The 13,038-nt window shown below is 40.0% G+C and overlaps 1 protein-coding gene across 2 annotated transcripts in view; it reads right to left on the reverse strand.

The window, feature by feature from the left end:
- Nucleotides 1–13,038, reverse strand: part of LOC136872776 (coiled-coil domain-containing protein 124) — a 77,163-nt gene that overhangs the window by 13,668 nt on the left and 50,457 nt on the right. For both annotated transcript variants that reach the window (XM_068227532.1, XM_067146612.2), the window contains exon 3: nt 9,012–9,146. In XM_068227532.1, the coding sequence (XP_068083633.1) occupies nt 9,012–9,146 (135 nt within the window). The remainder of the gene's footprint in view (nt 1–9,011; nt 9,147–13,038) is intronic.

A 13,038-nucleotide genomic window follows, 5' to 3' on the forward strand; every position in this document is an offset into this window, starting at 1 on the left:
ATCGTACAGGAAACTCTTTAAGTCACTAAGCTCCCGATATCCCACTACCTCCGCAGCCCGTAGTCACACGTTGGGGTATGTGGATCAATGCATGCGAGTACTACAGCGACAACTTTTAGCAGGGAAGCGAGTGATAAACTCTCTAGAAGCCCAAGACGCCAGGGCTATCGAAATCGCCCAAGAGATGTTTTCAGCTGACGATATGCAGGGTAAGTTGGCATACATTAAGGCAAATTTTAGCTCCCTACCGTCAGCTATTACACGACTTCAGGAGAGAGGTGTGACAATCGAACAAGCGACAGCTTTGGTGAGAGCAACGCATGAGAGTTTGGAAAATGTGCATGGTGAAGTTGGCGAGTCAGTATTTCAGAAACTAAAATCTGTTTTTGACAAAAACACGGGATACAAGGTTTTGTGCTCAGTCGTCCGGGTAGTTGCTGGGGAAGATTTCAGTGTAGTGGATATTGAAGAACAGCTGTCACCAAGTGATTTAGGGCACTTCAAGTACGCACCCCTCGCATCTGTGGACGTTGAAAGAAGCTTTTCGATGTGCAAGAACGTTTTGGCTGACAATCTACGTTCTTTTACCTTCAAGAATCTACAGACGGTTAAGTTATCCACTGCAACACGGTCTGAGGTAAATATTAAAACCTACATAATATTGCATTATATATAGCTTTACGGGTAAATCTGCAACCGACAGAGATTACGATTATCTTTATAGGAACGTTGATTTCCTGTTCAGATCATTTCTCTTTATGGAGTACCTGGTGTCAGAAGATCTTCATGCCGGTACATTTTGTTTCTAAGGAAAACCGAGATTCTGAAACAAAGAACTGGCATATTGGTAGGTAAAAATTAGAGAAAATATCAATTATCAATATTGTTCATATCTAGAAACGTATATAATTTAGTTTCAAACAAAAAATACTTGGGATTTTTAGTTTTTTGTTCGTTTTTAGGACATTATTTGATAATTTGAAGGTAATTTTTTTTAGCATTTTTAGGTCAACAAAATCCGGGCCCTGTTCATAACTACCGAACTAGGTCAATAGATCAGATATACATTGGCCATGTATCCTCTTCAAGGTATGGAATAAAAAGTACAGCATATTCTGCCGCAGCATCACATAAACTGCCAATTGAGTTAAAGAATATTACATTTTTGTCACTATTTAAGAAGTCTGTTTTTAGTTATATTTTTTTTTACAAAAAATGGACTGCACTCATATACCATACGGGCGCGACTTTTGTGCTTGTTTATAAACAGCTACATGTATCCCATATGGTTCTCGTCCCTTGTTTGGAGGTAGTAATGAATGAATAATTTTTTTTTTTTGCTAGTGGCTTTACATCGCACCGACACAGATAGGTCTCATGATGACGATGGGATAGGAAAGTCCTAGGAGTTGGAAGCAAGCAGCCATGGGTTTAATTAAGGTACAGCCCCAGCATTTGCCTGGTGTGAAAATGGGAAACCGTGGAAAACCATCTTCAGAGCTACCAACATTATGATTCGAACCCACTATCTCCCGGATGCAAGCTCACAGCCCCGCACCTCTAACCGTATGGCCAACTTGCCCGGTAATAAATAAATAAATAAATAAATAAATAAATAAATAAATAAAACCAGATATCTCCTATGTTGCACCGACACAGATAGGTCTTATGGGGACGATGGGATAGAAACGGGCTAGGAGTTGGAAGGAAGCGGCTGTGGCCTGAATTAAGGTACAGCCCCAGCATTTGCCTGGTGTGAAAATGGGAAACCACAGAAAACCATCTTCAGGGCTGCCGATAGTGAGAGTCTAACCCACTATCTCCCGGATGCAAGCTCACAGCCGCGCACCTCTAACAGCACGGCCAACTCGCCCGGTCAGATATCTCCTTATGATATACAAAAATATACTGCACAATAAGGAAAACATTTAAAAACTTCAATGAAGTAGGATTACAGGCTTCAAACATGATATTTTAATCAACCCAAAACTGAATGTGAATGTATTGGTTACCAAGTGCATATAACTGGAATATATATTTTTATAAGAAAACCATTCTGCCTTTGCTGGGGAGGGCTAGCGTTTAAGGCTCATAACTAACACAGTCACTTATTTTGTAAACATGGGCTCAGTCCAACAAGTTTTAGGTGTTGAAGGGGATGAGGGAGGGTCATGTTAAACACCCTGTATACACAATAGCTTGGCCAATTGTTCATGTCCTGTTATTTTTGTGAATAGACAGGCATGCAGTTTCTCAAACCCAACCCAGTCATCCCTTGAAGTTCTGTTTAGCACGGAGTCAGGAATAGTTATAGATTGTAATGCAGAATCCCTCTATGCAGTTTGTTACTACATTAAAAAAATAAGACTTTTATTGATGATTTTTTTTGCAGAGACATACTGTGTAGTGTGTTCTATCAGAATCTGCAGTGAATTGGACCGGGTTTAATCTAGCACACAAAACTAACTTACGCCATGTTCATAAACAGTGCTACAGCAGAAAAAAAGCATAGAACATACCCGAACACTATTCTATCATTCATGTTCTGCTACCACTTAAAATTAAACTGTATTTACTGAAACATTTTTTGGTATCTACAATCTTGGTAGGACCCTACATGCACTGCAAAGCTGCCTGGGTATACTCTGGGTATCTGAACTTAACAGCCAACAGTATTTGAAGACACTCCAAGGATGCACCAACTCCTCGTTTAACATTCTGGATGAATAATAAAAAACAAATCTTTATTTGAAAAAAAAAAACCATTGGTTCAGCATTAATATAACATTTTGGAGTAAATTTTGCATTTTATACCATTTTCAAAATACACAAAAAAGTGATTTAAAGCCCGTAAAAATTGAAAAATGCAAAAGTAAAAGCCTTTATAAGCATTTTGCATAATATCACGTTGCAAAAATTTGGCACCCCTATTGATAGATAACCTTTGCCATGGCACTACTGCCATTTAGCACCCTTACCACAAAATGCAACTGTAATAACTAGGGCTCAGAAGTTGAGCAAAAATCCTTTCTTTTCTCGAGTGTCTGAAGACGAGGACCAACATAATACATGTTCATTCTGGGTCATTTAGGAAAGAGGGGCGGGGGAGAGATTTGTCCTTTTTTTAGCATTTTGAGGTCACAATGCCTTTTTTTGCAACTTAACCTACTTTCAACTACATTTTTACTGCCCATTCTCGATTCAAATCATCATTAGTTCATCCATTACCTCTTTAATATTATTTCTCCAGTAAATACATATATTTAAACCATATCTGACAAGAGAGAAAATGAAATGAAAGAAAGAAACTAGTGCTTGAAAAAACCAGAGGTATCAAATCATGTGCAAGAAAAGTCAAATATTAAAAGGGGAAAATTTTGATGTGAGTGTTTTTGAAGAGGAAGATCTCACTTGCTTCAAGTGGAGAGAAGTTTCTGGATGTTTTGCAAGGTACTGTCTGAAAACCGACAATGTTTTACATGTAAGAAGTGGAGATGATTATCGTGATACACTGCACAACCAACTGAGGTAAGGTTTCCGCATTCTAATTTCTGTAACCCTAGTGTGGTCAAGCCAAATAAGATTCCAGTTATACTTCAATTTTTTTTCTCTGGGATGTCCTTTGTGGGTTTGCTTAATTCATTCTAGGTGAAAAAAAACCCCAGTTTTTTTCTAAATTCTGCAAGTTCAAACAAACATGGAGTTACTATTTTAATTATAGTATGTTAGTCTAAAAATATATATGACTGAAGGAAGAAGTACCTATTTCACTCATATATTTCTGCACTGTACGTTGCATACCAGCAGGATTTTGCCTTTTTAAACATTATATTCTTTTATTAACCCTGGAGAGGGCGCATAAAAAGAACCCTGTAATGGTGTTTTAGACCGGGTCATGAAAAAATAGCACAAATTAAGCAAAAACTATTTTTAATGTTACAGCACTAGTAAATAATTTTGCACAAACTTTTAAATAATGTTCAAAAGTATTTTGACAATAGAAAAATCGGATGTTAAACGATTGACGTTCATTCTGCGTCATCACTAGATTCTTGACTTTCCGTACTGCACCGTGGCATTTTTTTTTTTTTTTCTCCTGTTGCAGTAGCTGCATCTTCCAGGCCCTTCTAGTTCTTGTAGAGCTGCAGAGGGCTGCTCTTCTTCAGACAATCCTAACATATAGCGAATGTTCCTTTTTTTTTTTAGCACCGTTGGGAGAGTTTGAATACCATTCTTGCAAAATATCTCATGCATAGCTGTTGATTTAGTTGTTTCAAATAATTATGCCTTGGAATGTTAAAGTTACCTTTCGCATGCTTGAAATAATATACAAATTAATTCGAGTAATGTTCCAGATAGTAAAAAGCAAAGTCACTGGCCAGCGGTTGCACCAGGATTTTTAGACCGGCTCCGTCAAGCAATGTACTTAGGCTGAAACTGAGGAGCATGAGGGGTGAATTGTTTACGCACACTGATAGTGGACGAGTCCAATGTAAGGTGCTGAGGGGATGGAAGCTAGTGGCCTACTCGTTAAGAACTATAAACATTTATCTCTGAACCCGGTCGAAAACACAGGGTTAAATACTGTACGTCATTAAAACTAAAATTATGAATTAATTTGGATCACATTTTTACATCCATTTTGCCAGTCTTTAGGTCCTTTTTTAGATTTTTTAGGGCTTTTTATAGGTCTTCAACTTCCAAGCCATAGTGATAACACTTTCATAATTATGCTCCGCCACTTAACCTCATGATTGCATCCATCAGTCCAGCTCTGTCCGCTGATCAAACAGGCTGCTCAAGGCGAGTTTGTCTCTGTTTCTCGTCATTTCTAGACATTTCTTTTTAGTCTTTCCTTCCTATCTTTTGCTTAATTTGGCTTTTAATTTCTTCTCCAGGTTCTAAAACTCCATTTTGAAGTGTGAATTAATTCCTTGGGTCTAACCAAGTTCATCACATGCACGTTTATTATTCGGAACCAAACCACAGATCAACTATAAGTGTTAATTTCACATGACATTAAACTCTGCAGCATAATTTTAACAAGATCAAAGAACTAAGATATATACAAGCTGGACACACCACCGTGTGTATACAACAACGGAGTCATCATCATTTTAAAAGGATTTTATACTGAAGTGCAATATCATCAAGTACCATATTTTATTTAATATTCATCTATGCAGGTGTTACAGTTTGTTTTAAAGTTACATTGTGTTTGCCTGATTTGACTCGTTGGCTGATGATGGCAGAAGTTTAGTGCCGAAACTAGTACCTTATGTGAATGACATGTGATTAATTCACATTAATAAATGTCTTTCTATTGAATAGGAGGACTCCTATTAATTTCAATTATTGTAACATGAAAAATCCCACTTTAGTTAGTTTTTTTCATGTGAACTCTGAGGCTGGCCCCTATGGTGTAGGGGTAGCATGAATGCCTCTCACCCAGAGGCCCTGGGTTTGATTCCTGACCAAGTCAGGGATTTTTCTCTCGACCTGAGGGCTGGTTTGAGGTCCACTCAGCCTATGTGATTAGAACTGAGGAGCTATCTGACGGTGAGATGGCGGCCCTGGTCTCGAAAGCCCAGAATAACAGCCGAGAGGATGCGTCGTGCTGACCACACGACCCCTCGTAATCTGCAGGCCTTCGGGCCGAGCAGCAGTCGCAGGGCAGGCCAAGGCCCTTTCAAGAGCGTTAAGTGATGTGGGGGTTTGGTCTTTGGAACTTAGACTTTTACACATCACCCTATGACCTATGAGCCAATACAGTTCTGAAAGCTACCTTGTTTTTCCTTTCTCCCTATACTTATGAAAGTATATTTTTGAGTATTTATCCTGTACTTCCTGCATCAAAAATAAAAATCTGTCAAGACAGACCCTCCTGATGAAGCTGGAAAGCAGAAATGAGCTTGCCAGCAGACTGAGAAGAAACTTATGTAGAAGAAGTGAGATTTGAAGATGGCCCTGCATGAAGATGCCCTTATCTTTTTTAATGTCTGCATTTTAACTCTCCCTCTTCTCACACTGGCCTGTTTATGTATCCCCTTCGATGTTCCCGTCTTTCTACATATGGCTTGATTTGCACTTGTTTGTTCCTTTCCATTAATAATAATAATAATGTTATTTGTTTTACGTCCCACTAACTACTTTTTAAGGTCTTCGGAGACACCGAGGTGCCAGAATTTAGTCCCGCAGGAGTTCTTTTACGTGCCAGTAAATCTACCGACACGGGGGTGTCGTATTTGAGCACCTTCAAATACCACCGGACTGAGCCAGGATCGAACCTGCCAAGTTGGGGTTAGAAGGCCAGCGCCTTAACCGCCTGAGCCACTCAGCCCGGCTTCCTTTCCATTACTTATGTAACACATTTAAATCAGTTTTTAACAACTTACCTTTAGACTACAATGGATTTTTCCGTATATTCTGCAATCACTTTCAAATAATCTGCAGCTATGCGAGACACTGTTTACTAGCACTTTCAACACCACGTTCATACGGGATATGGGTGCACTGCTTTCCTGGTTGTGGACTGCACCCGTATACCATATGGACGTGACTTTTGCGCCAGCTTATAAACAGCTACACATATCCCATACGGTTCTCGTACTTTGCTTGGAGGTAGTAGTTTATCTAGTGTCTACTAGAATTCAGCAGTTATAGGAAAGTTCAAACTGCAACAACAAAAAGGGTAGTTTCTTCTTGCCGTGACCTCTACCGAAGCACTCGATATGCCGTATGCTGAGCGTGCCAAATCTGTCAGCTGTGTTACCGTACAAACATGTCCTCATGCTGGCTCAATTATAGTGATATCCTGGATATTTTATCTGGAGAAGCGGGTTCAAAAATAGATGACAGTTTGGGGAAGATTTTTATTTGTTATGCCACTTTCGAGTGCAAGTTCATTTTAACTGTATTATTTTACTCCGAAAACAAATGACAGATATTCTTCAACTCTTCAGAAATTTGAGTTTATTTTTTCGTTTAGATGAAGGGATGCAGGATGATGATTCACCTCTACTGTGAAAAGAAAGATGACGGTGCAAGGAGTGCAAGGTGGGACTGTGCATAGTCCAATGTTTTCAGGGCTACAGTACCAAAACAAACTACAGTATTCCTAAATAGGTAAATTTTGTGGTTCAAATGCAATTGTGTTTTTGTGGCTTAAGTAGACACATTAACTAATTCATTTTTATTGTTTGAGCAGACTCATTGGTAAAACTTGAATGTAAAAGTTTTTTCTTATACATTCTTTTTATTTTTTCATAAGACTAGTATAATTAAATTACTTTAGATATGTACTTCCTGATAAACATTTTCATTTTGGATGGCTGACACCTTCATATGATACAAAATCAGGTATGTACTATGTTTCCCTGTTGTGTATTAAAATTCAGGAAAAAGACCCAGTTCACTGCCAGGGTCCATGTTAAAATATGGTTAAAACAGTTAGAATAGCAACCCTTAAAGTACAAACTCTTCTACGAGAAGCAAAATTAACAGAATGTGTTTTTTACAATTTGCTTTACATCGCACCAACACAGATAGGTCTTACGGTGATGTTCGGATAGAAACGGGCTAGGAGTAGGAAGGAAGCGACTGTGGCCTTGATTTGAAAAGTAGGAAACTACGGAACAGAATGAGAATCAGCACTTGATAAAATCAAACAGGTCATAACTGGCTTATCAGAAGTGAAACAATAAGGAGAACCCATTCTAGAAAGAGAGGATGGATCCCTTTTCTGCCACAATGACCAGACAAAAGGGTTCTATGGAGTTGGCTTTCTGGTCACCAAAACAGGGGAGGGAATATCGAAACTGAAAGGGTATCAGAGAGAATTGCTATGATGAAATTTAAAATTAGTGGTACATCTTTGACTCTGATCCAGTTATACGCTCCAACTGACACAACACCTGACTAAAAGCATTCTATAACCTCTCAGATGACACATTAGACAGTCACAAATCACAGATGAATTCTGTGACTGGAGACTTTAACAGTAAAGTCAGACATGGAGTAGACAGTGAGGAAACTGTTACAGGAAAATATGGATATGAACTGAGGATGATCTGGGAGACTCACTTCTCGATTTTGCTTTTGAACAAAGACTGAAAACTACCAATTCCTATTTCAGAAAAAGATTTTTAAAAAAAATGGATATGGCTGACTCCATGAGGGCCAACTAAAAATGAAAGATACTACTGTATGTTTTAACTAAAAATATCCCAGTGTTGAAAGACGTAGATGGACTCAGTACACTTAACATGTTGAGGATAATGTCACCCCTCATCGGGTGACAGACATATTGCAAGCTGTCCACTTCATGACCGTATCGATGAATTCAATCAACAAATTATTAAACAAATTAATTCAAAACACCACCTAATCGATACTTTATTTCTTGCCTTAAGAATATTCAAAATATTGTATGTCACCCCTCATAGGATGGAATGACATGGTGCTATGTCTATCCTTCTCAACCTCAAGCTATTGCACGAAACTAGTACTACCATCCGCTGTTGCATCACTTCAGAAAGAATTATAATTAGACCTACGGTGCTCCATTCTTCATGGCTCATGCGGCAAAGAAATACATGTAACTTGAATTAAATTCTTATCACATAACTGTAAATTACAGCTTCCATGCAGAGCAGAATATGGGACCATTTGGAAGGTTGAAACACATTAACATGTTTATTTTTTAATTTTCAGTTACCTTTCACAGTAATCTCAACAGTCAAAGATTGGCCTACATGCACATAATAAATAGCTTAGTGCACAACCTGGCTATGCACAAACTTAATACAAAGTTTTGAGAAAATCTATTTCATAAACAGACAGACGAACAAAAATGAATCGGAACCTACTTTAGTCTTTTGTGTAACTAGTTTGATAGACACGAACTATGAGGCACAGACAAAATTATAATTTTATTTGTATGGGAAAAAATACATATGCAGTACAGCCTATAATTTTCAACACCTTGATGAGTCTAAATTACAATGTCTTACCTCTATTTGTGCTCGTGTAATCTTGGAGAGAGGTTGTTTGGCAGTTGGTTGGATGGACACCATTTCCTGTTCTAACAGTGCTTTAGACTCTGCCTTCTTTTCAAGAAGAATTTGTTTCTTGCGGGCTTGCTCTTCCTGCAAAAGAATTTCATATATACATAGTACTATTATTATAATAACAATAATAATATTATTTGCTTTACGTCCCACTAACTACTCTTTTACGGTTTTCGGAGACGCCGAGGTGCCAGAATTTTGTCCCGCAGGAGTTCTTTTACGTGCCAGTAAATCTACCGACACGAGGCTGACGTATTTGAGCACCTTCAAATACCACCAGACTGAGCCAGGATCGAACCTGCCAAGTTGGGGTCAGAAGGCCAGCGCCTCAACCGTCTGAGCCACTCAGCCTGGCTATACATAGTACACTGATTAGTATTCAAGAAAGAGCCTACCAAATTTTCACGCCCAAATAATAATGTTAATGTTATACAAACCTATAGAATTGCTTTTATATGACAAACATGCTCACATTTTGTTTTGTTCATACCGAGAATTTATACTTCATAGGAAGACTCTGTCATAACAGAATTGAATAGCAAATTGACTGAGGATACCCATATTTCCGAAATAGTACAAAAATACTGTTTGAATAAAACACTGCCTGTTTAATTACTCAGGATAACCCAATTTTAAAAAAAATTGCCTTTTTCTCAAAGCATGGAGTCCTGGCTCATTGGAATTATTTAAGAGGGCTATAATCCTATTCACAGGCTCGCCTTACTTTCACTTCTTTAAGTCCAGTCACCCCGTACAGCCGCTGCGAGCAGACAGCTAGGTTTGAACACAGGGCTACTGGCCACACAACACATGATGACTGTTCCTTGCTTCGACTCCAGAGACAGTCCAGTAATTCATACACTCAAATACAGTGAACAACTAAACACCGACAACTTTACAGCAACAGTTCAATAGTGCTAACCAGCAGGACAATACTCCTCGCTACAACAACCATTAACATTGTTCCAATTACACTTACAATAGCTGCCCAAATCATTTGACTCTACAACAGTGCTCAGTGTACAGAAGCGTGCGCACTCGGGGGCGCGCGCGCGCACACACACACAATCTTCCATTCAATTCGCAATGATACTTAGACTCCAGTGGGACAATGAAGGCAGCCAACAGCCATCCCAGTCTAACTACTCACTCAACACTTCGACGCAACAACAACTCCTCATTCAGACAACGACTGGACAACAGTGACAGCCGACACTGCTGTCACTCTCAGCCCAGCCACCAAACCCCAACACATCAAGTCTGACTCCAACACTAACTGACTCTTCGCGGCTAGTCTCCTTTTTATTTTTATTTGTTTTTGCTAGTTGCTTTACGTCGCACCGACACAGATAGGTCTTATGGCGACGATGGGGCAGGAAAGGGCTAGGAGTGGGAAGGAAGCAGCCGTGGCCTTAATTAAGGTACAGCCCCAGCATTTGCCTGGTGTGAAAATGGGAAACTATGGAAAACCATTTTCAGGGCTGCCGACAGTGGGGTTCGAACCTACTATCTCCCGAATACTGGATACTGGCCGCACTTAAGCGACTGCAGCTACCAAGCTCGGTGTCTCTTTTTTATAGCTCGGGTAATGTGTACCATAATATTCACAATGTGACTAGAGATGGGATATTCTCGCTGCATCACCCAGAAAGCATGTGGGCACAGGAAGGCTGGCCATGCCCTAAGAGTGGGAGCTCCCAGCTAACTCACTAGGCCATTCCAGAAAGTACTGAATGAGGTTTCCACAGGGCTGGCATGTAACAATATACTTCCTCCAGACGTAGTGAATTGTGAAGGGCAATGTTATGTAACAAATTATAATGCATCATTGTCTAAGATCACTCCTTTACAACAAACTGCATATAGGCTAAACATGTTTTTATCAAAATATCTCATTCTGCAAGGAGTAAGCTAACCACTATGAAAGAAATAGATTCAAATCATAAGATCTGCATCAGAATACCTCAAGCTTTCCATACTAAAATACACCATCTTAAATACGAGGATTGGGGCAAAAGTAATGGCAGCTATTATTTTTCTTGTAGATATGTGAACGGATCACAAATGTATATGTGTCGTATGGAAGTTCTGCAGGCATAGTGTGTATGCAGAACAACAGATGGCTCTGTGATAGATGGTAGTAGCGCAGCGAGGGCTGTGAAATCAGTCAGTTGGCGAGTGTCGTGCGAGTTGGAAGTAACCCATGTCGAGCAGCGTGCTTACATCAAAATAGCCATTCTCCAAGGGAGAAATGCGATGGAATGTCACAGTGAATTAGTGGAAACCCTTGGGAATAATGCCCTACCATCCCGTACAGTAGCATGGTGGGTAGGAAAGTTTCAGCAAGGACGTGTGTCAACCAGTGATAAGCAACGTTCGGGACAACCTGTCAGTGTGCGGACCGACGTGGCACGTGCCGTCATCGAGCGGCCTCTAGATGAAGACAGACGATGGATGCTACTGGAGTTAAAGAGGACAAGTGGCATTGAGAAACGCACTGTCCACAGGATATTGTGTAATGAGCTGCAACTGCGCAAAATCGCATCGCGGTGGGTACCGCATGCACTGACGGAAGTTCAAAGGTGGGTGTGCTATGCAATATGCTCCGACCACCTTGCACGCTGGCAACAGGACGGCGATCAATTCTTGTCACGAATAATCGCCATCGATGAATTTTGGGCCAGGGCATACAAACCAGAACTGAAACATCAGTCCACGGAGTGGCGACATGCTGGATCACCACGGAGGCAGAAGGTCCGTTAGAATCCTTCCCCAGTCAAATTGATGGTGATCGTCACGTATTACGTTAGGGGTGTCATTGTTTGCCACTTTGTTCCACATGGCAGAACAGTGACCGCCCAGTACTTCAGGGACTTCCTGGTGCGACAGGTACGACGTGGCGTTCAGGAGAAACATCCTGATCTTGCGGACAGTGCAATAATCCTGCACGACAATGCAAAACCACATAAAGCAGAGTGTGTAGGGCAGCTACTGCGATGTTGGGGATGGGAAGAATTGGAGCACCCACCGTACTCTCCCGACATTTCACCCTGTGACTTTGATCTCATTCGAAAGATTAAGGAACCACTACGTGGTAGGCGGTTTGCAACACGAGAGGACATTGCTAATGCTGTGCGCCAACAGGTGACCCGATTCACACATGGTGCGGCAAATGCTGAGGTAGATAGTATTCAGCGCCTCCCACATCGCTGGAAGCATGTGGTGTCAGTAGCAGGGGACTACTTTGAGGGTCTTTAGGACCAGGTTTGTCAAGTCAACTTTATGTGCACTGTGTTGTCATTCTTTTGCACCGGGAAGGCCATATTGCCCTGTATACTACCGTAATAAATTAGTGTGTTACGATATTTCAGTGCTATTCATTGTCCACATATGTAGTTAACACCTTGCCCTTTCGTCTGTATATGTCACATTTTCCAACCGGACTGGTATTTTCAAGAAAAAAAAAAGAAAAAAAAAGTTGCCATGACTTTTGTCCCAACCCTCATAATAATGAAACAAGCAGATGAGACTGACGAGCTACTTGGTGTCTGTGACTTTCCATGTCAAGTCTGGTCTGAATGAACAGTTCTCTCAAAAATGTAATTTCAAACCAGGTTGTGAAGGCAAAAAAAAAAAAAAATTAATGATGTTATGCTTTCTTTAACTACAGTTTGCAATGTTGTTGACATTGTGGACCCTGAATAATTATTCGGCTTTATACCCTTGTCTGGCAAGAAGACTATTTTTAAGTGTGAAAGTATATGTACTTATAATAGTAATTTTAGGTATACTATTCAAATATTCAATGTTCATGGGAAAATTGGCCAAAGCAGTCTTCAAAGCTCATTTTAGGTTATCAATATTAGGATGTTAAATCGGCCAAAGCAGTCTTCAAAGCTCACTTTATGCTATCAATATTAGAATGTATCTTCTTGCAAAACCCTTTCTTCAAGCACTAAACACAAATTCT

Source organism: Anabrus simplex, chromosome 4 (genome assembly GCF_040414725.1).
Source record: "Anabrus simplex isolate iqAnaSimp1 chromosome 4, ASM4041472v1, whole genome shotgun sequence".
Classification (NCBI taxonomy): domain Eukaryota; kingdom Metazoa; phylum Arthropoda; class Insecta; order Orthoptera; family Tettigoniidae; genus Anabrus; species Anabrus simplex.